At 42.5% G+C, this 26,537-nt stretch overlaps 1 protein-coding gene and 1 long non-coding RNA gene across 3 annotated transcripts; both read right to left on the bottom strand.

Annotated features, from left to right (window-relative positions):
- Nucleotides 1-489: 489 nt before the first annotated feature.
- LOC124683025 lies at nucleotides 490-1,329 on the bottom strand. Its single transcript, XR_006996534.1, has 2 exons — nucleotides 1,025-1,329; nucleotides 490-651 (listed from the first exon to the last, which is right to left on the bottom strand). It is a non-coding gene; the product is annotated as an uncharacterized LOC124683025 (long non-coding RNA).
- A 4,293-nt stretch (nucleotides 1,330-5,622) lies between these two features.
- On the bottom strand, nucleotides 5,623-9,793 carry LOC124688864 (nucleolin 1-like). Of its 2 annotated transcripts, none has more exons than XM_047222484.1 (16): nucleotides 9,509-9,793; nucleotides 8,910-8,990; nucleotides 8,716-8,832; nucleotides 8,378-8,458; nucleotides 8,211-8,303; nucleotides 8,013-8,132; nucleotides 7,833-7,925; nucleotides 7,649-7,741; nucleotides 7,516-7,551; nucleotides 7,344-7,438; nucleotides 7,151-7,268; nucleotides 6,874-6,965; nucleotides 6,701-6,788; nucleotides 6,517-6,608; nucleotides 5,953-6,275; nucleotides 5,623-5,869 (listed from the first exon to the last, which is right to left on the bottom strand). In XM_047222484.1, the coding sequence occupies exons 1-16, from the start codon at nucleotides 9,764-9,766 to the stop codon at nucleotides 5,844-5,846; spliced, it is 1,806 nt and encodes a 601-aa protein (XP_047078440.1). In that variant the 5' UTR covers nucleotides 9,767-9,793; the 3' UTR covers nucleotides 5,623-5,843. The 2 variants fall into 2 exon arrangements, with proteins under 2 accessions (XP_047078440.1, XP_047078444.1); XM_047222488.1 differs by having other exon boundaries at nucleotides 7,649-7,738.
- Between the last annotated feature and the right edge of the window lie 16,744 nt (nucleotides 9,794-26,537).

Below are 26,537 nucleotides of genomic sequence, written 5' to 3'. Positions count from 1 at the left end.
TATTTTTGTGCAGCTTTAATTTTGTGAAGGTGGTTCTAAGGGACAAATTAGCAAGCGGGAATCAAACCAGTTGGCTGATAAGTAATTTTGAGTGTACCATCATTATAGTTACCATGATGAATGTCAGTTGTAATTTGGGTCAAGTAGATGGAGCATTGATGTAATAATTTGGTATTTGAAAGTTTTGGCCTAGGGTGGTTTTTTATGTACTTTTGGACATTCAGATTCAATATTTGGCGTGTTTGATTGTGATATGATATATGTTATATATGAATGTCAGTTGTTATAACCATTGATTTATGAATGTACCATTTTTGCCCACCACTGCAATTGGAAAGAATAACAATGTTGATCACCAATTGATGCTTGACTAAAATGAAATAACTGATTGATTATTATGTTGGAAAGTGCCGTTGCAACTATTCTCCTTGCATACTTGTCATTTATTCTTTCTTGTGTTTCCGTAGCATAGCACGGGCACCTTACTAGTTTAGAAAAAAGATGTTATGTGATGTCTAGGCTCATCTCTGTCCTTAGTGAAAACCTCCTTTCTGCAAAACTTATCTGAATGTCTCTGACTGTCTGTATCAGCTGTAAGGCAAGAGTACTTATATGATCAGGAGATGTAGTTGATAAAGACTTTGTATATCCCTGCAAGAAAAGATCCTTATAAGATCAGGAGATGTAGTTGATAAAGACTATCGAATAAAAAACAGAGTGAGATAAATGAGACTGAATTTCCTTCCAGGCAGGACTATCCTCAAATTTGATGTCAAATAATCATTTTTGCTTGAACATTTTGTCAACATATACATCCCGCAGAAATTTGGTAAGTCGCATCATTACATCAAATTTCCATTTGACTAACAGAGCAAAACTTAGTAACCACTTTCACCGAAAAAATCGACAAACCAGAGCACGATGTGGTCCATACAAAAGTAGTATGATTAGTGTTTCCTAGTTCCTACAAAGACAAGGATTACTATGATTAGTGTTTCCTAGTTCCTACAAAGACAAGGATTACCTTTTGAGTATGCAACGAGAAGTGGCTGCTCGACAATGGAACATGAGCCCCACAAAATACCTGCCAGGAAGCGGGGGTGCAACAGGGAAGGGGATTCTGGAGTCTCCTTGCAGCATGTATCTGATCATCGAGGACGGACGCGGAGGACTTGGGGAAACAGCAATCAGATGGACTGCTTGCGTGATGAGACGGCGAAGGGGAGAAGCAACAGGTCTGGGAGCTTTGCAGCTTCTATGCAGCCTCGTCCAGGAGGCAAAGGATGAGAAGCAGGCCAGTGGACGGAGCACTGCCGCCGGGAAGATCTAAGGGATACACGAGCTGGGGAGGTTGCCTACCCTGGAGGCTGGCAAATCCTATATGCCGACCAGGTCAGTGGCTACCGCGCGCCGCACACCCCCGCGCGCGTGGTATGGGCCAGCCTGGTCGGCCCAGTTTGTGTTATTTTTTGTTTTTTGTTTTATTTATGTTTTCTTTTTTTTCTTTTCTATTTCTTTTTATGTTTCTTTTTCATTTTTAAGATTTAATTTTTAAAAATATATTTTAAATGTAAAATGTTCTATCTCAAATATTCGAAATAATTCAAATTTAAAAATTGTTTAAGTATAAAAATTGTTCAAATTCAAAAATTGTTCAAATATGATATTTTTCAAATTCGAAATTGTTCAAATATAAAAATTGTTCGAATACGAAAATTGTTTAAATTTAAAATTTGTTCAAATTTCAAAAATGTTCTTCGGATTTTGTTCAAATTTTAAAAAATTCTTCAGAAATTGTTCATATATAAAAAATAATAAATTTCGAAAATTTGTTCCAATTTAATATTTGTTTCAATTTGAAAATTGTTCAAATCTAAAAAAAATGTTTAGGAACTGAAATCGCTATCGTGGGCCAGGCCCAACAACGGCCGGGGGTGTGCGGCTCGTCGCTACCCACCGAGCAGGTCGGTGTAAAGCACCCCCCTGGAGGCTGGCCCAACGGGAAAGTTAGGCCATATTCATTTTAGATACGGAGTATGAAAAGTGTCCGTTGTTGGGCCGCCGATATTAAATTAGGCCCGTTTCCTCATGTGTCTGTTTAGGTCGGCTAGCCCTTAGAGGCCTGACGCATTTTTATCCAATTACATTTTTTTAATTAATAGAATGAATTTACATAGTGCTGAAAAATAATAAAAAGACTAGAAAATAATCCTAGGGCGTCCGCCATGCCTCCCTACTTGTCGTCGTTGATGAGGTCGATGAAGACCGGAGGCACCCAAGGCCACGGCAAGTGCAGAGACTAATGAGCCGTTGGCGGTGGTGTTGGTGTGGGAAGAGACGGCGTACAGCATGAGGAAGCGGCGTAGGAGTTAGTGGCCTCCCTTGGGCCTACGCGGGAGTTCGTAGTTGGAAGGCGAGGTCATCCACTGAGCGAGCTGGTTGAGGTTCGCTGGTTGGAGTTCATGGTTCACGCTGCCGTGTGGAGCAACTAGGTTGTCGTCGTGGCCGTCGTCTAGGAATCGTGGGTAGGCCTGGAATTAAAACTCGAAACTCGCGAGCTAAACGAGTAACTCGTGACTCGACTCGCCTCGACTCGAACTCGGTGTATAACGAGCCAAGCCGAGTTTCATATTTTGTTGTTAAACGAGTTCAAGCTAAACGAGCCGAGTTCATCGAACTCGCGAGTAGCTTGTTTAGCTCGATAAAAATGAATTCGGCCCAAGCCCACCAAAATGCGCAAATATATTTGTGGTTTCTCAACTTGGCAATCTTATGCTGATGATATATATTGATTGTTGTGGTTTATATTTTTGTGGTACCATAGTCCTAATGCTTGTTGTTCATTATTTATGCCCAAATATTCGGGGAAAATGCATTGTACATATTACATGTTCCATTTGACAGTTTTAAACGAGCTACTCGTGAGTTACTCGCGAGCTTTGCGAGTCGAGCCGAGTTTCAAATCCGGACTCGATTGTTAAACGAGTCGAGTCGAGCTAACTCGATTGTTGACCGAGCTTTAGCGAGTCAAGTCGAGCTGGCTCGGCTCGACTCGAATTCCAGCCCTAATCGTGGGTTTCGTCTCCATCCTTCTCGACGTCGTCGAGGCCGACGCCGCGCTCCTGGTTGAAGAAGTCCATATCGCCGAGGTAACCCACGTGGCGATGCGGTTGGAACTCGAATTGGGTGGACCAGTTGTAGTAGTCGAGGGCGAAGACCGGATTATCGTGCAGATCCAAACACCACGATGAAATGGCGGTCGCGGATCTCGAATTGGCGCCCGCGTCCCTCGCGCAGCATCAGAGGCATCGGGACATGCATGCGGGGAATTGAGGTACCAACCGCCGCCTAGTAGACCCGCATCCCGCCAAGGAACCGCCCTCCACGAATAGTTTTTGCGCGAAATTGTTTTCTTCTTGCAAGCAAAAGATGATCCAACCTCGCGGTATTTCTTCATCTTGCGGAGCGGTGCCCATGGCGTTGGTGACAGATGGCGTTGGTTGTAGGTGTAGGAGTTTCCAAAACGCAGCTGGACTGCTCCTCTTAAGAAGATTGGGTGCTTCTTCATCTATAATGTCTAGTTGGCGCGGAGGAGGTGGAGTAGCGCCACAAATGCGGCGCAGAAGACCGAAGCGACAGAAGCAACCATTACTAAGGTGCTGAAGGAGAACGCAAAACACACAGCTGGTAGTTCCGAAGGAGAATGACGTGGACACATGTGTTGACCGCGCCGTGTCCACGGCGACGCATTTCGGTCTCAAAACTAGGTCGTGAATGCGTCAGCCAGGGTTTTCCCCTTTTTATGTGCAGCTTGACGCAACAGTCACTTTAGAGACACCCTTAAGGCATATCCAATGCAGCTATCCAAATCGAACAATCCGTTTTTTACCGTTTGGGTGGCCGCGCACACACGGATAGGGGGCGGCATTCGGGTGACCGTTTGGGTGACGTGGTGCACCCAACGCGGCAACTCAAAGGGCGCCACGTGTATTGTCTTCCATGAGCGGCACCGCCCATCCCATGGCAAGCTCGATGAGACAACAATGGCAAGCGGGAGGAGGGCGTGGGAAAGTTCCCGCGTGCATCAGAGTTCCTCCTCCAGCTGCCCTCACTCGAGCAGCGGGCGCACGTAACGGTGGAAGAGGAGTACCGGCTGGAAGAGGAGCGTGGCCAGGAGTGGCGTGCCAATCGCAAGCGGCGGAACAAGGATGCTCAGGAAGGTCATAGAAGGACACCACGCGCATCACCGTGGCCACGCAAAGCAGGCCTAGATTCAGGCCGGCTTACGGTTGCCCATTTTATGTATGTGTGACCACACTTAGGGGCGGTTTTATCAGGCTTGAGATACGTGAAGGCCTAAATTCAGGCTGGCTACTGCTGTCCATTTTGGATACTAGTGGTTGGGCTGCCCCTTGAGGTAGCTCCTCGCCGGTCCTTGGCGGTTCAATCTCGTCCCTATCTAATATAATTAAGATCCAATGTGTAGCTGCAGACATATGCATATTTACCTTTAAACAAAAGATTATGTTCTAACTTCCTTCAATCTTAATGATTTGTGGCACTCAAAAGGCCAGCAATCAGATCCGTGCAAAGCATTTCCTACAAGCTGGCAAGTGAATGATAACCAATGCTAATTTCTTTAAAAAGTCCATGCAAATGGAGTAGTCTGCGAAGTTCACATACTGCAACAAAGTCGAGCTAGTACCGAGACAAAAAATAATAATCGGGTACACGTTAGCTACTGAGTGATAAACCTTTTTAAGAGGGTAGGCCAGATTAGTTCAGAAATAAGAAATAAAACCCCACCCAACTAACTTATATTTATGAATTTCTATTTTCAGCATATATATCATGGGTATCCTAATAGCTCATAGACAAACCATAATGAGCAACACAGTGCTTCTACAGAGATAACTCAGCATGCTTGCTCCTTTGACCTAAGTAGAACATCCAAAACTCCTCTCTATAGCAGCCAGCCCTACTCTCACCACCTTGAAGAGCACATGCGCTTTGTGAATTACAACTTGGAAGCTCAAATGATAAAATCCATGCTGCATAGTTGGATAGCCCGAAATAAAAATTATAAATATTGATATATGCTTCATTATTATTCAAGAACATGAAAAATAAATCCATGATGTGATGATAGCAGTATATATTATAAGCAAGAACAATCATGTTAAAACTTATCCACTAAAAAGGCAAACATTGAGAGACACAACAAGAAAAGGGGGGGGGGGGGTTGCGCATCGCCGCATTGAGAAGGCTTTAGGCCCAAACAATCCTGAAACCATTGTGACAGTGGCCCCACGGAAGTTCGGCCCAAACTGTCCTGGAACAGTAGTGTCAGTGCCACGCAAATAGCGACATTGTGTATTTACGTTGCAACTGAATGTATGGTTATAGGAAAGTCCCGATTCTGATGATGATTAATTATGTCATCGTGCAGAACAGAAATTCCACTGCACTGAATGAAGAGACTAACATCATAAAAAGGCAGCACAAAAGATGGCCACAAACAGATGAAAATATAGGGAAAAATCCACACAGCAAAGGAAATGAAAAAGGCAAACAAAAACAGAAGAGAGTAGCACCACAGGAGGCAAAACACTAGGTATAACATATTATAATAGAATCCTTGCATTGCATCATGGCCGACCCAACCATAGGGAGAACAGCCCATATTACAGACAAAAATGTTACTAGTCCACTAGGACAACGATACTGGTATCCAACACCAAATAGTCTTAAGGAAACACAGGGCTAAACGTCCGAGACACAACTTGTTTTTTTTCTTGACCTGGAGACACAACTTGTTGCTGCAGAGTAGTTTGGGCTCTTCTCTAATCGTCAAATGTTGTCTTCTTTCCTGAGAAGAAGAATAAAATGAATGAGAACAGAGTTCCTCGCTGTAGAAAATACTGTCATACAACACAACATATGATATCTTACCCGCGCTAGCAGTCCCAGCGCTCTGCCTGCCAAAGCCTCTTCCTCCTCTTCTACCTCCATCACGGCCACCAGATCGGTCAAACCTGCCACCACCGCGGCCACCAGATCGGCCAAACCTGCCACCACCATCACGGCCACCAGATCGGCCAAACCTGCCACCAGAACGTCCACCATCTCTACCTCCAGAACGACCACCACCACCACCGAAGTCACCCTTAGGCTTTGCCTCAGCCACATACAGATTGTAACCTCCAAGGTCAGACCCACTTAGCTCAAGTGCTTTGTTGAAGGAACTCTCATCGCCAAAATCCATGTATGCTATACTGCAAATTCACAAAAAATAAACAAAATACTATTAAAATTCCAGAAAGCATCAAGAATAGATCATTCCAAGTTGTTTGTTGAATCCACATCTAATTTTGAATGGTTAATTCACAAAAAATAAACCAAGTACTATTAAAATTCCAGAAAGCTTCAAGAGTATTTTATTCCAAGTTCTTTGCTTAATCCACATCTAGTTTTGAATGGTTAAACATAACACTTTTATAAGTTTAGCTAAATTACCCTCTGCATTCACCAGTCTCATAATCCACCGGAACTGACAAACGCGTGACCTCTCCACACTTGGAGAAATGTTCTTTTAGAGCAAAGTTGATCTAAAATTCACAATGGGAAACAAATGATTAGATAAGGTTCTCAATACAATGGGTGCAAGGGAGAGGGTGAACCAAAACAAACAAGAAATTACATCATCCCGCTGTTGAGAAGTATCAAAACCCTTGACAAATACAGAAAGGCTGGGACCTCCACTTGGCTTGCCAAAAGATCCACCATCCCTGTGGTCGACAAGAATTAGCAAAATACAGATAAATAACCTGTAGAGAAACTATCCTAGATGTTAGACCTTTAAATTCACATTACCTGGTGCGAGGAGCACTTGCGCCTCTTTCAGCAGCAATGTCAAGCCTCACAGCACGACCATTAAAATCTTGTCCATTCATCTCATTAAGTGCCTGAAAGAAAGAAAAAATACTTGTTCTAGTAGCTGAAGTATTATACCAATGCTGCCACGGATTGAACTAAAGCAGCAAATATAAAAATCAAATAATTACTTGAAGAACTGACTAGATTGAAGTGAAAAGACATTATTAACCTCACAGAAACTAAAAGTGAAGACAAATAGAACAGAAACATTTACCTTCTCAGCACCTTCAGCAGTAGCAAACTCAACATGACCAAATCCCTTAGGATGGCCATCTTCATGGACACCCAGACGAACATCAACAACCTCAGCAATATCAGCAAAAAATTGCTTCCTACGAACAGAAAGGGGAAACAATTCTTAATATTCAAATAAGCTAAAAATAATTTCTTCTGCTAGGGGAACTTACACTTGCTCAAAATCAGCACCAAATGGAATGTTCCCCATAAAGAGGGTCTTAGACCCCCCTGATGCCTGACCTTGGTTGCTAGCAGGAGTTTTAGGCTGTAATAAAAAAATCATATAACATACCACTATATCTATGAAAAGCTAAGTATCAAGATCAGGTGCAGATTTTAAACCTCAGCCTTCTGGGATTTTGTAGCAGTTGGCACTTCCTGTAGAGTGGCAAAACAAAAGTCATTTGACAATCATTCCAATTGAGAAGGAAACTCACAAGGGTAGATTAAGATACGTATGACCATGAGAACCAACCTTCTTAGGAGTCTTAGCAGATTTGTCATCTTCATCACTGTCATCGCTGCTGTCTTCCTCAGAGCCACTGCTCTCGGCTGCCTTGGCTGCCTGCTATGGGAATTACAACAAGTCTTAGTTAACAACAGCTCATTGTCGAACAAAAGGCTCGCCCACATCCGATAAAGACAGAAATCCATATTACCTTTTTAGGCTCATCATCAGAGCTTTCTTCTGAACTCTCATCATCACTGCTACTATCCTTTTTGGCAGACTTGGGGGCAACCTTCACAGCATCCTGTGTATCAAAAACAAACATGTAAATGATAATCTTCGAAAGAAGCAAAGAGAAGTCAAACATAAATAGGACAACCAGCCGCAGAACCTTCTGCTTCTTCTGGGGTGGCTCTTCCTCACTATCACTGTCTGAGGAATCACTTGAATCATCTTTCCTTTTAGCAGCAGGAGTCACCTTGGCAGCTGGGGCAGCTTTCTTAGATTTATCCTACATGTTGAGAGGAAACATTAATAAAATTCTATGAAGCAACAATTTGAGGCTATGAGAACATAGTTTCAGCGGTACCTCATCCTCAGATTCACTCTCAGACTCAGAACTGTCAGAAGAAACAGCCTTCTTGGCAGCAACAGCAGGAGCCTTGGCCTTGGCAGGCACAGCCTAAGAACATTGAAACACTTCAGTACTAACTAAAGCACAGATAGAATCAACTAACAAAGTAAACCTGAACTGACCTCCTCTGATTCATCATCAGAGTCGCTCTCAGAGCTGTCAGACTCCTCCTTTGCTGGTGCTTTCTTTACTGGAGCAGGTTTCTGAAAAATGTAGAACACAGTTAAGTGAGGTAGAAACACTATGACAGTGTACAGAGAGACTTGACATGTCACATATTTCACAGAAGCTACTGATAAAGTTACTAATATGGAAAGGCCAAAAATATTTTAGATATGCAAATGATGGAATTTATTGTTTCATGAACAGACACAAAACTACACTGCGAAATACATCCTGATAATACAAGTGAAAATAACTAAGAGCATCAAAGCAAAACAAAAAAAAGTGAAACATTTACCTCATCCTCATCAGACTCATCCTCGGAACTGGAGGAGCTGCTCTCCTGCTTGGCTTTCTTGGAACCATTGCTGGCAGCTGAGGCCACAGGCTTAGCAGAAGGCTTCTTTGCAGGTTCCTTAATAGACAGGAGAAGTAGATAATTAGCACCTCGTCAAATGAGGATAAAACTGAATCAGATTAGTGACGTTCTACCTCGTCAGAGGACTCATCGCTGCTGTCATCAGAAGACTCCTGTTTGACAGGCTTGGCAGTCTTCTTCGGCTGGACCTTGACCTGCAAAGATATATTAAGCATAAGTGAACGAACATATATAACCCACGTCATAACATGGTTGTATTAGCCAGAAAACAAAATCTTAATAGTATCTACGGAGCAGTGATAGGTGTAATATTTCTCTACAGCTGAGAGATTAGTCTGGCTACAGACAAAACAATAGCTTCCATGTGATTTTAGATATGATTTTCAGATGGTCACCTGACGTTGACCACTTATATTGCTCTGAACATAAGAGCCGTCCAGATATTATTAGTACTAAACGGACCAAACATCAGTTTAATATATTCAACGTATAGATATTAGTCCAGAAATTAGTACTAAACGCACCAAACACCAGTTTATTATATATTCAACGTATAGAAATTAGTCCAGAAATTAGAGCTAAACGCACCAAACATCAGTCCATGCTACACAAAACGGCGCTTACCAAAGAGAACAGTAGCCAAATCAATACACATGAACAGAGTATACATAGCAAACATGAAAAGGGGGTAAAACGGCGACAGGAGCAATACCTCTTCCTCGGACTCGGACGAGTCCTCCTCAGAGCTGCTGCTCTCAGCCTTCTTGGGCGGCGGCTGCTTCTTGGCCTTCTTGGCGTCCTCCTTGGGCACGGGCACGGCCTTGGCCGGCGCCGCCTTCTGCTTCTTGGCGGTGACGGCCTTCTCGATCTCGTCCTCCGCTTCGCGCTTCTTGCCGGCCTTCCCCTTGGGGACGACGGCCGCCGGCGCCACAACGGCGGGAGCCGCGGACTTCTTGCTGGACTTGCCCATGGATCGCTGGCGGCGTGGAGGCGCGGAGGTGGGGAATGGAGGAACCCTAATCGCTAGGGTTTTAGAGAGGGTTTGCGAGAGGAGGCGGCGGAGGTCTTTTATAGCATCCGGTGCGATGCTAGGTTCGGCATTTCTTGGGCTGTTGTGGGCTTCTACCAGTGGGCCTTTGTACGTACCGATTGGGCTTGGGCACAGCCAACTGACGAGGAAAAAAGCCCAACGAGCCCTTGTTTTCCGCTCTAAGCTCGATAGTGAATTTCTGACGGAAATAGCAATTCCATTTTCCGTAGCTAGCAGGTAAAATTTGTCTGCTAAAAAAAAGGTAAAATTTGTGGTTTGGTTGCCTCCTAGGAACATTTGATTGATCCTGAATCTGCACTTGTCCGGTCTAGTATGCGTAGATTTTGTACTACGGTTGTACTAAGCTCCTATTTTACATGCACGGCATATCTGTAGCTTTAGGGTTTACACGTCCTTATGGTAGATTATCCTGGTTATCCTTTCGTAGCATGAACAATTGCCTTCTAATAATCCGATCTATGGTGAGGCACATGTTTTTCATGGTTTCATTTTGCGCGATTGTGCAATATGTGGTTTTCAGGATGCATGGATGATAGATTTGAGAGTTTTCACTGTTCATTTCGATGACTAAAATGTAGCACTATGACGTGAAGAGAATTTTCTACTGAAACTAATTAATGGTGTGATCAAAGAAACATAATTGATCATGTCCTCGATTCAGTAGGATCATCTCTTCACTATGGTTGTGCTTTGTTATCTAAGGCTAATTGTTATGCATGAATTTGTGTTCTCCATCCCCAATAGTTCAAATGTGGCTCAGATCAAGGACGGAGTAAGCGAACCATGTGCATTGTAGTAAGCCACAATAGTTGAAGATCAAATCAAATACAAACCAAGATGGAATAGAGGTTTCAATCCCTAATCTTACTATCAGAGAAGGAGAGGATCTTGGTGAGGATTTCGAAGAGGAATGAAGAGCAGATGGTTCATGAAGATGAAGTCCAAGGATAAATAGCCAACCAAGACAAGCCACCTCTTGATGCATACCTTACACATATTGTCTTACTCTTGCATTACTACTAGTTTTATAAATTGCATGTCTTGTTATTTATCTATGTGAGTGGTTATGCCACTCGGAGTTTTAATATTCCACTCTTACGGGTGATGTCCTCATTGATACCTACTGGAACACTCCATTAGTGATATGGTGATTAACACCTTATCTTCCCCTCATCGTCGCTTTTCAAATAAAGCTGGACTATAGGTTGGGAGCCCTTTGAAAAGATGTTTTATGAAAAAGGTTTCACGAAAGGAAGTTCTTCGAAAACCTTGGAACAGGGCAACCCTTCCCAAGTGTGAGTTTTTGAAAAGAAAAATTGTTTGCAAAGGAAATTGCTGGAGGCAAGTGGAGATAAAAGTGTTTTCGAAGAACTTCAGTGCCTTAGGTACTTAACCTGACCAATTTGACAGTGCAACCATATTACTCCAACATGGGCACGGAGCTTAGCGTAGTAGTTTGTCTCGCCTTAGTATGGGTCCTGCAAGTGTAAGGGGTAGTTCGAGCATGGACACCTATCGACCGTGGCCTTCCCGACAAACTGGGGACGCCTTTCCATTTCGTATAGATGGCAGGGTACAACCTATGAGCTCCCATTGACATATGTCCCGCAGTTGGTCGCGGCATTCCAGAGGATCGAGCTGGTTGGGGACTTTGCAACTCCTGGACAAACAACCCCTCGGACTCTGGTGCTGGGAGGTACAACTCTAGGAGGCATGTCTTAGGCTAAGGCGAGCAAGCAAAAAAACTACGATCAGTTATCCGATCCTCGCATTCTGACGTTTGGCGAACCCGGGATGATCCCGACGAATTTATTGGATCTTGTGGGGAAAGTGTACAACCTATGCATAGTAAAAACTATTTGAATAGCTGTGTCCGTGGTTGTGGACGGTTGGGAAGGCATGATACTTACGCTGAAAATGTTTTGTTTCCTAAAAGAGTTTTCCAAAGGTTTTGGAAAATAAAAACCAGTGAGACTGGAGGAAATATACCTGGGAGGTACGGTTAAAAGTTGGAAAAGTTGTTTTGGTCATACTGAGATGGCCGGAAAAGAAAATGGGTCACCCTTACCTATTAGTCTTCAAAGAAACTTGTTTTTGAAAAGGTTTTCAACAAAGATATAGAGATGGCATACTCCCGAGAGAAGCTATCTCTCACTCCTTGTAACCCTATAATAGTGTCTGCTCCTTGCTATTGCCAAATATGCATATCCTTTACTTCTCTCTAAGGTGGTTCGTGATACGTCTCCGACGTATCGATAATTTCTTATGTTCCATGCCACATTATTGATGATATCTACATGTTTTATGCACATTATATGTCATATTTATGCATTTTCCGGAACTAACCTATTAACAAGATGCCGAAGTGCCAGTTCCGTTTTACGCCGTTTTTGGTTTCAGAAATCCTAGTAACGAAATATTCTCGGAATCGGACGAAATCAAGACACAGGTTCCTATTTTTCCCGAACCATCCAGAACACCCGAGAGCCGCCAGAGGGAAGCCCTGGGGGCCCCACACCACACCCTGGCGCGGCCAGAGGGGGGGTCGCGCCGCCCTATGGTGTGGTGGCCCCAGGCCCCCTCCGAGGCTGCCCTTCCGCCTATTTAAAGCCTCCATCGCGAAAACCCTATTACGAAGGACGAAACCCACGTAAACCTTCCGCAGCCGCCGCCATCGCGAAGCCAAGATCCGGGGGACAGGAGTCTCCGTTCCGGCACCTGCCGGAGCGGGGAAGTGCCCCGGAAGGCTTCTCCATCGACACCGCTGCCATCTCCACCGCCATCTCCATCACCGCCGCTCGCTCCCATGAGGAGGGAGTAGTTCTCCATCGAGGCTCGGGGCCGTACCGGTAGCTATGTGGTTAATCTCTCTCCTATGTGCTTCAATACAATAATCTCATGAGCTGCCTTACATGATTGAGATTCATATGATGATGCTTGTAATCTAGATGTCGTTATGCTAGTCAAGTGAGTTTTACTTATGTGATCTCCGGAGACTCCTTGTCCCACGTGTGTAAAGGTGACGAGTGTGTGCACCGTGTGGGTCTCTTAGGCTATATTTCACATAATACTTACTCACCGTTATGAATGGCGTAGTGAAGTGCTTATTTATATCTCTTTATGATTGCAATGTGTTTTGTATCACAATTTATCTATGTGCTACTCTAGCAATGTTATTAAAATAGTTTTATTCCTCCTGCACGGTGTAATAGTGACAGTGTGTGCATCCGTGTTAGTATTTGGTGTATGCTATGATTATGATCTCTTGTAGATTATGAAGTTAACTATTGCTATGATAGTATTGATGTGATCTATTCCTCCTACATAGCGTGAAGGTGACAGTGTGCATGTTGTGTTAGTACTTGGTTTAGTCGTGTTGATCTTTCTTGCACTCTAAGGTTATTTAAATATGAACATTGAATTGTGGAGCTTGTTAACTCCGGCATTGAGGGTTCGTGTAATCCTACGCAATGTGTTCACCATCCAACAAGAGAGTGTAGAGTATGCATTTATCTATTATGTTATGTGATTAATGTTGAGAGTGTCCACTAGTGAAAGTCTAATCCCTAGGCCTTGTTCCTAAATACTGCTATCGCTGCTTGTTTACTTGTTTCTATCGCGTTACTACTGCTAGCGTTACTACTGCTACCATATTACCACCATCAACTACACGCCGTTACTACTGCTCATATTCATTCATACCACCTGTATTTCACTATCTCTTCGCCGAACTAGTGCACCTATTAGGTGTGTTGGGGACACAAGAGACTTCTTGCTTTGTGGTTGCGGGGTTGCATGAGAGGGATATCTTTGACCTCTTCCTCCCCGAGATCGATAAACCTTGGGTGGTCCACTTAAGGGAAACTTGCTCGCTGTTCTACAAACCTCTCGCTCTTGGAGGCCCAAGACTCGTCTACAAGAATAGAAGCACCCGTAGACATCAAGCACTTTTCCGGCGCCGTTGCCGGGAGGAAAGGTAAAAGGCTCTCATACTCTGGTCCCAGGTAAAGTACTTTTCTGGCACCATTGTGTTTGTGCTCGAAGCTATTTCCTTTAGATCCTGCAATTGCATCTTTTTGTTTCTTGTTTACACTAGTTTGGCATAATGGACAACAATGAGCTTCTTATTCTATTTCCTGATTTAAAACATGGATTGTTTGATGCGAAAATTAAAAAACCTATGGAATCTTATTTGCATGCTCGGTAGTAATATTAGTATGAACGCTTTGAACACCATTGTTGATAATAATGTAGAAAGTTCTAAGCTTGGGGAAGCTGGTTTTCATGATCTTTTTAGTCCCCCAAGCATTGAGGAGAAAATTTACTTTGATGATACTTTGCCTCCTATTTATGATGATTATAATGATAGTGGTCTTTTGGTACAACCTACTATGGAGAGTAAATTTTATTGTGATTATACTATGCCTCCTACACTTGAAAAGAATAATAATGATAGCTACTTTGTTGAATTTGCTCCCGCTATTACTAATAAAATTGATTGTGCTTATGTGGAGAGTAATAATTTTATGCATGAGACTCATGATAAGAAAGCTTTATGTGATGGTTATATTGTTGAGTTTTCTCATGACACTACTGAAAGTTATTATGAGAGAGGAAAATATGGTGGTAGAAATTTTCATGTTACTAAAACACCTCTCTATATGCTTAAAATCTTGAAGTTGAGCTTGTCTAGTTTTTCTATGCTTGTTGCATTATGCTTCTTGAACTTGTTTATTTACAAGATTCCTATGCATAGGAAGCATGTTAGACTTAAATGTGTTTTGAATTTGCCTTTTGATGCTCTCTTTTGCTTCAACTACTATTTCTTGCGAGTGCATCATTAAAACTGCCGAGCCCATCTTAACGGCTATAAAGAAAGAACTTCTTGGGAGATAACCCATGTGTTATTTTGCTACGAGTACTTTGTTTTATATTTGTGTCTTGGAAGTTGTTTACTACTGTAGAAACCTCTCCTTATCTTAGTTTTGTGTTTTGTTGTGCCAAGTAAAGTCGTTGATAGAAAGGTTGATACTAGATTTGGATTACTCGCGCAGTTTCGTATTTCTTTGTCTGTCACGAATTTCGACCTGCCTCCTCGTAGGTAGCTCAGAAAATTAAGCCAATTTACGTGCGTGATCCTCGGATATGTACGCAACTTTCATTCAATTTGAGAATTTTCATTTGAGCAAGTCTGGTGCCCTTTTAAAATTCGTCTTTACGGACTCGTTCGTTTTTGACAGATTCTCGCCTTTTATTTCGCATTGCTTCTTTTGCTATGTGGGATGGATTTCTTTGTTCCATTGACTTCCAGTACCTTTGGGCAATGTCCGAAGTGTTAAGAATGATTGTGTCACCTCCGAACATGTGAGTTTTTGATTATGCACTAACCCTTTAATGAGTTTGTTTCGAGTTTGGTGTGAAGGAAGTTTTCAAGGATCAAGAGAGGAGGATGATATACTATGATCAAGGAGAGTGAAAGCTCTAAGCTTGGGGATGCCCCGGTGGTTCATCCCGGCATATTTCAAGAAGACTCAAGCATCTAAGCTTGGGGATGCCCAAGGCATCCCCTTCTTCATCGACAAATTATCGAGTCCTTCTCTTGAAACTATATTTTTATTCGGTCACATCTTATGTACTTTACTTGGAGCGTCTGTATGTTTCTTGTTTTTGTTTTTGTTTGAATAAATGCTTGTGTGGGAGAGAGACACGCTCCGTTGGTTCGTATGAACACATGTGTTCTTAGCTTTTAATTTTCATGGCGAAGGATGAAACTGCTTCGTTAATTGTTATATGGTTGGAAACGGAAAATGCCACATGTAGTAACTGGTATGATGTCTTGAATAACTTGATACTTGGCAATTTTTGTGCTCATGTTTAAGCTCTTGCATCATATACTTTGCACCTATTAGTGAAGAAATACATAGAGCTTGTTAAAATTTGGTTTGCATGAGTGGTTTCTCTAGAGTCTAGATATTTTCTAGTGAGGTGTTTGAACAACAGGGAAGACAATGTATAGTCTTATAATGCTTGTAATATGTCTTTTATGTAAGTTTTGATATCTCTTTATGATTGCAATGTGTTTTGTATCACAATTTATCTATGTGCTACTCTAGCAATGTTATTAAAGTAGTTTTATTCCTCCTGCACGGTGTAATGGTGACAGTGTGTGCATCCGTGTTAGTACTTGGTGTATGCTATGATTATGATCTCTTGTAGATTATGAAGTTAACTATTGCTATGATAGTATTGATGTGATCTATTCCTCCTACATAGCGTGAAGGTGACAGTGTGCATGTTGTGTTAGTACTTGGTTTAGTCGTGTTGATCTTTCTTGCACTCTAAGGTTATTTAAATATGAACATTGAATTGTGGAGCTTGTTAACTCCGGCATTGAGGGTTCGTGTAATCCTACGCAATGTGTTCATCATCCAACAAGAGAGTGTAGAGTATGCATTTATCTATTATGTTATGTGATTAATGTTGAGAGTGTCCACTAGTGAAAGTCTAATCCCTAGGCCTTGTTCCTAAATATCGCTATCGCCGCTTGTTTACTCGTTTCTATCGCGTTACTACCGATGCGTTACTACTGCTACCATATTACCACCATCAACTACACGCCGTTACTACTCGCTCATATTCATTCATACCACCTGTATTTCACTATCTCTTCGCCGAACTAGTGCACCTATTAGGTGTGTTGGGGACACAAGAGACTTCTTGCTTTGTGGTTGCGGGGTTGCATGAGAGGGATATCTTTGACCTCTTCCTCCCCGAGATCGATAAACCTTGGGTGATCCACTTAAGGGAAACTTGCTGCTGTTCTACAAACCTCTGCTCTTGGAGGCCCAACACTGTCTACAAGAATAGAAGCACCCGTAGACATCAGTTCGCGAGTACAATTCATAATTTACTCATGGCTTTGTCCCAGGCTATTTACTTGGCCAGACTTGGTGGAGTTCGATAGATGAAGGAGATGACGACGTCTATGCGAGCTAGGAACAACTTTCCATACAGTAGCATGTAGCGTTATGGCATGACTTGGGCCATGCGAACACTTTCATCTGAAGTATTTCCGTTGTGTGAATATTGATCTCATGCCATTGCGGCTCATATGTAAGTTGGTCATGACACCTGTTGTAATATTTTATTCGGTACTTTAATAGATGATGTATTTGATACGAGTTCGTTTATGTTTTCATGACATACTAATCATGGGAACGTGAATGAGTATGCATAACGGGTGTTTCAGACAGCTAGTCCGGAGCATAAAGCAAATAGCATCTGAAACCAGAACAATAGGAGCGTAAAGGAAAGGCGATGGTGTTGCTCTGCTATATCGATAGCCTTGAACCCTATTATATAAGGCATGATTGTATCCTATCCTAGGGAGCTTTGGTCAGCTGCGTGCTTTGCGTTCTTTGGTTATTGGTCAGCTACCTAGCGGGCAACCGTCTGGCCGCATATCCTGGCGGGAGTAAATGGATCAGCTGTATCATCCCATTCAAGTTAAGAGGCCACAAGTGGCATTTGGTGAACTACCACAGACGTCTCCATTTACATGCATAGTTAGATCTACGTGTATTCCTAGATTGTTAATTTGACCAACGTATCATAAATTACAGAACATAAAATTTATTCTATAGTATGACATTGGAGCTTTGTAATAATATATATTTTGTAATATATAATTTGTATTATGTTGATCAAATTGACTAACTACAGATGCATAGGCCAACACACTGGACGGAGGTAGTAACATTGCGTGCAATTTAATACCAAGACTACAATAATATCCGGGATTTGATAGTTTTCTGCTAACTGAGAATTAAGTTCGTGCTCAGTCAAGTCATCGTGATTCGTGCTAGTTATGTGTTGCAACATGAGTTGTACCTGAGATTTGACGATATCATCTGATGAATGAGAAATAGTCACGCCCATACACAATATCCAGTATTCAAGCCTCCACTAATGCCAAATAAGTAGCAGAACTGATGCAATCACTTTTTTGAACTTTTAACCACTCTATTATGCAAACAGCAGGCCGCCTCATTAAAAACCTTCTAGCCCCCTTAGGTACCCTGGCAGGAAAAGAGTGCGTCTGGAACCTGCTGCCGCCAATCAAATAATAGTTACATCGTTTATGAGCATAGGGAGAATAAAGCTAGGAGGTTCTATTAGCCAATTACAGGAATTCCTATCCGTATAGCAAGTTCTAGCTAATTCATGAGCCACCTCGTTTGCTTCTCTATGACAATGTCTATATTCAACTCTGTTGATGTGCGAGGCTAGATCGACACAGTCTGCGAAAATTGCAGATTCTTCACCCCACCAAACTTCATCACCATTACAAACATTTATAGTCTCTAGAGAATTAGATTCCATGATCACATTTTTGCCTCCATAATGATTAGCCAAAGCAAGTCCTTCTCTCATAGCCAAAGCTTCAGCAGTAGCAGCCGATGATAGGTTTGGAATATATGTGCCCGAGGCTGCCAAGAATTTCCCCTGTCCACCATCCCTAATAACAGCAGAAGCTGCACCAGCTCGGTCATCACAGTGGAAAGAAGCGTCCACATTTACTTTGATCTTCCCGACCTCAGGTTTCTCCCATCGATGAGCTCCTCTCGGCAGATTGGAAAGAGCTTTCACAGCGTTAGTCACAATGGAAAGAATCCACATCTTACATTGAAATATCGGGGGAACCACCTCTCCATGCGTCCGACGGAGACGTATCCACCATAGATACCAGCAAGAATCACCTACGAGCTCCTTAAACCCCCTATCCGTGACCCTGGAACGTTGGAACTCAGATCTCGAAGGAGATATTCAAGAATACCCGAGCCTGAGCGGTCAGACAACAAGGCTTCATCCAAACAATCAATCAAACCCAAAGAATGTTGGAGATATGCCCAAGAGGCAATAATAAAGTGGTTATTATAATATCTTTGTATTTATGATAAATTTTTGCATACCATGCTATAATTGTATTAACCGAAACATTGATACATGTGTGTTATGTAAACAACAAGGAGTCCCTAGTAAGCCTCTTATATAACTAGCTTGTTGATTAATGGATGATCATGGTTTCGTGATCATGAACATTGAATGTTATTAATAACAAGGTTATGTCATTAATTGAATGATATAATGGACACACACCCAAATAAGCGTAGCATAAGATCAAGTCATTAAGTTCAATTTGCTATAAGCTTTCGATACATAGTTGCCTAAGTCCTTCGACCATGAGATCATGTAAATCACTTACATCGGAAGAGTACTTTGATTACATCAAACGCTATTGCATAAATGGGTGGTTATAAAGATGGGATTAAGTATTCGGAAAGTGTGAGTTGAGGCATATGGATCAATAGTGGGATTTGTCCATCCAGATGACAGATAGATATACTCTGGGTCCTCTCGGTGGAATGTCGTCTGATTAGCTTGCAAGAATATGATTGGATCATAAGAGATGACATACCACGGTACGAGTAAAGAGTACTTGTCGGTAACGAGGTTGAACAAGGTATGAAGATACCGATGATCAAACCTCGGAAAAGTAAAATATCGTGTGACAAAGGGAATTGGCATCGTATGTAAATGGTTCAATCGATCACTAAAGTCATCGTTGAATATGTGTGAGCCATTATGGATCTCCAGATCCCGCTATTGGTTATTGCTCGGAGAGGAGTCTCGACCATGTCTGCATAGTTCGCGAACCGTATGGTGACGCGCTTAAGGTTCGATGTCGCATAAGTAGATTCGGAATATGAGATGGAGTCCGAAGTTTTGTTTGGAGTCTCGGATGGGATCCAGGACATCACGAGGAGGTCCGGAATGGTCCGGAGAATAAGATTCATATATGGCAAGTCATTTTTCGGGGTTCGGGAAAGTTCCGGTATTTTGACCGGAGCTTCTAGAATGTTCTAGAAGGGTCACCAGTGGGCCCACCACCCTGGGAGAGGCCACGTAAGCGCCACATGGCATAGTGGGTCCTGCCCACCATGACATGTGGGCCCAGGCCGGCCCCCCTTTAGAGATAAGATCCATCTCTAGTTTAAATGGTTTAAACTTAGAGATAAGATCTATCTCCTAAAATAAATGGTTTAAATTAGGAGATAAAGGGGAACACTTGGGGGGAGGGGTTTGCCCCCCTCCATGCGCCGGACAAGGGGAAGGGTGGGCCCTAGGGGAAACCCTAGGCCGACCCCCCACCTATATAAAGAGGGAAGGGGGTGGCCGGCTGATACGTCTCCGACGTATCGATAATTTCTTATGTTTCATGCCACATTATTGATGATATCTACATGTTTTATGCATACTTTATGTCGTATTTATGCACTTTCCGGCACTAACCTATTAACGAGATGCCGAAGAGCCAGTTGTTGTTTTCTGCTGTTTTTGGTTTCAGAAATCCTAGTAAGGAAATATTCTCGGAATTGGACGAAATCAACGCCCAGGGGCCTATTTTTCCACGAAGCTTCCAGGAGACCGGAGGACTTACGAAGTGGGGCCATGATACGTCTCCGACGTATCGATAATTTCTTATGTTCCATGCTACATTATTGATGATATCTACATGTTTTATACACATTATATGTCGTATTTATGCATTTTCCGGCACTAACCTATTAACAAGATGCCGAAGAGCCGATTCTTGTTTTCTGCTGTTTTTGGTTTCGAAATCCTACAAAGGAAATATTCTCGGAATTGGACGAAATCAACGCCCAGGGTCCTATTTTTGCACGAAGCTTCCAGAAGACCGAAGGGGAAAGGAAGTGGGGCCACGAGGCGCCGCCACACTAGGGCGGCGCGGCCCAGGTCTTGGCCGCGCGGCCCTAGCGTGTGGGGCCCTCGTGTGGCCCCCGCGTTGCCCTTCCGCCTACTTAAAGCCTCCGTCGCGAAACCCTCTGTACCGAGAGCCACGATACGGAAAACCTTACTGAGACGCCGCCGCCACCAATCCCATCTTGGGGGATTCTGGAGATCACCTCCGGCACCCTGCCGGAGAGGGGATTCATCTCCCGGAGGACTCTTCACCGCCATGATCGCCTCCGGAGTGATGAGTGAGTAGTTCACCCCTGGACTATGGGTCCATAGCGATAGCTAGATGGTTGTCTTCTCCTCATTGTGCTTCATTGTCGGATCTTGTGAGCTGCCTAACATGATCAAGATCATCTATCTGTAATACTATATGTTGTGTTTGTCGGGATCCGATGGATAGAGAATATTATGTTATGCTAATTATCAAGTTATTACCTATGTGTTGTTTATGATCTTGCATGCTCTCCGTTATTAGTAGAGGCTCTGGCCAAGTTTTTGCTCTTAACTCCAAGGGGAGTATTTATGCTCGATAGTGGGTTCATGCCTCCATTAAATGCGGGACGAGTGACGGAAAGTTCTAAGGTTGTGGATGTGCTTGTTGCCACTAGGGATTAAACATTGATGCTATGTCTAAGGATGTAGTTATTGATTACATTACGCACCATACTTAATGCAATTGTCCGTTGTTTTGCAACTTAATACTGGAAGGGGTTCGGATGATAACTCGAAGGTGGACTTTTTAGGCATAGATGCATGCTCGGATAGCGGTCTATGTACTTTGTCGTAATGCCCAATTAAATCTCACTATATTTATCATATCATGTATGTGCATTGTTATGCCCTCTCTATTTGTCAATTGCCCGACTGTAATTTGTTCACCCAACATGCTTTTATCTTATGGGAGAGACACCTCTAGTGAAATGTGGACCCCGGTCCATTCTTTTACATCAAATACAATCTACTGCAATACTTGTTTTACTGTTTTCTGCAAACAATCATCTTCCACACAATACGGTTAATCCTTTGTTACAGCAAGCCGGTGAGATTGACAACCTCACTGTTTCGTTGGGGGAAAGTACTTTGGTTGTGTTGTGCAGGTTCCACGTTGGCGCCGGAATCTCCGGTGTTGCGCCGCACTACATTCCGCCACCATCAACCTTCAACGTGCTTCTTGGCTCCTCCCGGTTCGATAAACCTTGGTTTCTTTACGAGGGAAAACTTGCTACTGTCCGCATCACACCTTCCTCTTGGGGTTCCCAACGGACATGTGTCAACCGCACGCATGAAGACGTTTTCACGGCGCCGTTGTCGGGGACCCGAAGAAAAGTTACACCACAAAGATTTCTAACTCCCACGTCAACCGCACGCCGACAATCGTTTCTCGGCGCCGTTGCCGGGGAGATCAAGACACTGCTGCAAGGGGAGTCTCCACAATCCAATCTCTTTACTTTGTTTTTGTCTTGCTTTATTTTATTTACTACTTTGTTTGCTGCATTATATCAAAACACAAAAAAATTAGTTGCTAGCTTTACTTTATTTACTTGTCTTGCGCTCTATATCAAAAACACAAAAAAATTAGTTACTTGCATTTACTTTACTTGATTCATCATGTTTCCTTTTAATTTTACCACAAAAGACATACCGGTAGGACGTGGGTCCATAGTTGGGAGAAATAATATAGAAGAATTTTTCAATCATGTTAGTACCATTGAAGATTTTGAAGATAGACACTTGGTAGAACTTGCTCCCACTTATGAAATTGCTGCTGCTCCTTTAGTTCGCATGTTGGAAACTAAATTTGTTAATCTCAATCCTATAATCCAACACATGTTTCTTACACTCGGTGATATGGAAGAAAGGGAAAAGAAAGATTTTGTTTTAGAAACCCTTCTTAGAGAATTTGGTGGTATAGCAAGAGAGGCTAGAAATGTCTTTATTAAATATAAGATGCTTCGTTCTTATACCAATTTTGCTAGTATCCTTGAAAAGATGGACATGGAGAGAGTAAGGTACACTAATAATATTAATGATGGTGGGGAGATCAAAGCACCAATACCATGTAAGCTCCTAGCGATGAATGAAGCGCTAGAAAATAACTATGCTTGGCTTGTTCCCGAAAATTTGTTTGATGAGAGTAGCAAGCCCAAGACTAATGAAAAGGGAGCCGCTGAAACTTATGTATCCAATATACTATGCATGGTTGAGAAAACTCCAAACCCCGCTGAAGATTCATCATCTCTCGATAATACTTGATATACACTTTCCGCGCCTAGCCGAAAGGCGTTAAAGAAAAGCGCTTATGGGAGACAACCCATGTTTTTACTACAGTATTTTTGTTTTATATTTGAGTCTTGGAAGTTGTTTACTACTGTAGCAACCTCTCCTTATCTTAGTTTTGTGTTTTGTTATGCCAAGTAAAGTCTTTGATAGTAAAGTTCATACTAGATTTGGATTACTGCGCGAGTTCTGATTTCTTTCGTTGTCACGAATTTCGACCTGCCTCCTCGTAGGTAGCTCGGAAAATTAAGCCAATTTACGTGCGTGATCCTCGGATATGTACGCAACTTTCATTCAATTTGGGCATTTTCATTTGAGCAAGTATGATGCCTCAATAAAATCCATCTTTACGGACCGTTCTGTTTTGACAGATTCTCGCCTTTTATTTCGCATTGCCTCTTTTGCTATGTTGGATGAATTTCTTTGATCCATTAATGTCCAGTAGCTTTATGCAATGTCCAGAAGTGTTAAGAATGATTGTGTCACCTCTGAACATGTTAATTTTTATTGTCCACTAACCCTCTAATGGGTTGTTTCGAGTTTGGTGTGGAGGAAGTTTTCAAGGATCAAGAGAGGAGATGATACAATATGATCAAGGAGAGTGAAAGCTCTAAGCTTGGGGATGCCCGGTGGTTCACCCCTGCATATTCTAAGAAGACTCAAGCGTCTAAGCTTGGGGATGCCCAAGGCATCCCCTTCTTCATCGACAACATTATCAGGTTCCTCCCCTAAAACTATATTTTTATTCAGTCACATCTTATGTGCTTTGCTTGGAGCGTCGGTTTGTTTTTGTTTTTGTTTTTGTTTGAATAAATGGATCCTATCATTCATTGTGTGGGAGAGAGACATGCTCCGCTGTTGCATATGGACAAATATGTCCTTAGGCTTTACTCATAGTATTCATGGCGAAGGTTGAATCTTCTTCGTTAAATTGTTATATGGTTGGAATCGGGAAATGCTACATGTAGTAATTCTAAAATGTCTTGAATAATTTGATACTTGGCAATTGTTGTGCTCATGTTTAAGCTCTTGCATCATATACTTTGCACCCATTAATGAAGAAACACCTAGAGCTTGCTAATTTGGTTTGCATATTTGGTCTCTCTAAAGTCTAGATAATATCTAGTATTGAGTTTTGAACAACAAGGAAGACGGTGTAGAGTCTTATAATATTTACAATATGTCTTTTATGTGAGTTTTGCTGCACCGTTCATCCTTGTGTTTGTTTCAAATAACCTTGCTAGCCTAAACCTTGTATCGAGAGGGAATACTTCTCATGCATCCAAAATCCTTGAGCCAACCACTATGCCATTTGTGTCCACCATACCTACCTACTACATGGTATTTCTCCGCCATTCCAAAGTAAACTGCTTGAGTGCTACCTTGAAATTTCCATCATTCGCCTTTACAATATATAGCTCATGGGACAAAATAGCCTAAAAACTATTGTGGTATTGAATATGTACTTATGCACTTTATCTCTTATTAAGTTGCTTGTTGTGCGATAACCATGTTCCTGGGGACGCCATCAACTACTCTTTGTTGAATATCATGTGAGTTGCTATGCATGTCCGTCTTGTCTGAAGTAAGGGAGATTTACCACTCATTTAATGGTTAGAGCATGCATAATGTTAGAGAAGAACATTGGGCCGCTAACTAAAGCCATGATCCATGGTGGAAGTTTTAGTTTTGGACATACATCCTCAATCTCATATGAGAACATTAATTGTTGCTGCATGCTTATGCATTAAAGAGGAGTCCATTATCTGTTGTCTATGTTGTCCCGGTATGGATGTCTAAGTTGAGAATAATCAAAAGCGAGAAATCCAATGCGAGTTTTCTCCTTAGACCTTTGTACAGGCGGCATAGAGGTACCCCTTTGTGACACTTGGTTAAAACATGTGTATTGCGATGATAATCCCGTAATCCGAGCTAATTAGGACAAGGTGCGGGCACTATTAGTATACTATGCACGAGGCTTGCAACTTGTAAGATATAATTTACATGATATATATGCTTTATTACTACCGTTGACAAAATTGTTTCTTGTTTTCAAAACCAAAGCTCTAGCACAAATATAGCAATCAATGCTTCCCTCTGCGAAGGGCCTTTCTTTTACTTTTATGTTGAGTCAGTTCACCTATCTCTCTCTACCTCAAGAAGCAAACACTTGTGTGAACTGTGCATTGATTCCTACATACTTGCATATTGCACTTGTTATATTACTTTCATTGACAATATCCATGAGATATACATGTTATAAGTTGAAAGCAACCGCTGAAACTTCAATCTTCCTTTGTGTTGCTTCAATACCTTTACTTTGATTTATTGCTTTATGAGTTAACTCTTATGCAAGACTTATTGATGCTTGTCTTGAAAGTACTATTCATGAAAAGTCTTTGCTTTATGATTCATTTGTTTACTCATGTCATTACCATTGTTTTGATCGCTGCATTCATTACATATGCTTACAATAGTATGATCAAGGTTATGATGGCATGTCACTCCAGAAATTATCTTTGTTATCGTTTACCTGCTCGGGACGAGCAGGAACTAAGCTTGGGGATGCTGATACGTCTCCGACGTATCGATAATTTCTTATGTTCCATCACTACAAGAAAAGTTGCCATGGCCGACGAAGTTGAAGTCGCGCCGTGGTTGCTGGTGTACCATGGCCGACGATTTTGGGCCTGTCCGTTGTGCATGTCAAAACGTTTTTTTCTCGTTTTTGAGGCCACCTAGCCCGACGAAAACGGCCAAAACGTGGCGTATGGTGGCCCGGGACGTGGTGCATCTCGAATTCTCGGGTTCGCCGGCCGAGTCAACGCAAATCCGCACCGCCGAGGGATGTAGGGCCCGGATGGCAGCCTCTCGGCATTGTTTTTTTTCTCGATCGCGCCATCTCGTTCAACGCTCTCCGATCGAGCCGTTTACGATGCAGGATCAAGGGTCCCGCATGTCATCCTCTATGAACCAAAATTCTTTCTATTCTTGGATTTTTTTTGGCCCCCTGATTTCCGGCTATTTCCTTTTTCTTTTGATCCCTTGCCGCCTCTCAAACGGTGATACCGCTGCTGCTAAATGGGACCCGCATGTCATCCTCTATGTACTATAAAACTTTCTTTTCTTGGATTTTTTTTGGCACCTCAAATTTGGTCACTTGCCTTTTTCTTTCGATCCCCCGCCGCCTCTCAAACGGTGATACCGCTGCTGCTAAATGGGACCCGCATGTCATCCTCTATGTACTACAAAACTTTCTTTTCTTGGATTTTTTTGGCACCTCAAATTTGGTCACTTGCCTTTTTCTTTCGATCCCTTGCCGCCTCTCAAACGGTGATACCGCTGCTGCTAAATGGGACCCGCATGTCATCCTCTATGTACTATAAAACTTTCTTTTCTTGGATTTTTTTTGGCACCTCATATTTGGTCACTTACCTTTTTCTTTCGATCCCCTACCGCCTCTCAAACGTTGAGACCGCTGCTGCAAAATGGGACCCGCATGTCATCCTCTATGTACTATAAAACTTTCTTTTCTTGGATTATTTTTGGCTCCTGGTATTTGGTCACTTGCCTTTTTCTTTCGATCCCGTGC

Source organism: Lolium rigidum, chromosome 1 (assembly GCF_022539505.1).
Source record: "Lolium rigidum isolate FL_2022 chromosome 1, APGP_CSIRO_Lrig_0.1, whole genome shotgun sequence".
In the NCBI taxonomy this organism is placed as follows: Eukaryota; Viridiplantae; Streptophyta; class Magnoliopsida; order Poales; family Poaceae; genus Lolium; species Lolium rigidum.
The sequence above is the reverse complement of the archived record's forward strand: the minus strand, read 5'-3'. Positions and strand labels throughout refer to the sequence as shown.

Excerpts from the sequence above, each read along its gene's own strand:
- LOC124688864 (XM_047222484.1), bottom strand. The coding sequence starts at position 9,766 with ATGGGCAAGTCCAGCAAGAAGTCCGCGGCTCCCGCCGTTGTGGCGCCG. Across the intron at positions 8,304-8,377 it reads CTGATGATGAATCAGAGGAG|GCTGTGCCTGCCAAGGCCAA; the intron begins GTCAGTTCAGGT and ends CAATGTTCTTAG. Across the intron at positions 8,133-8,210 it reads AGAGTGAATCTGAGGATGAG|GATAAATCTAAGAAAGCTGC; the intron begins GTACCGCTGAAA and ends CTCAACATGTAG.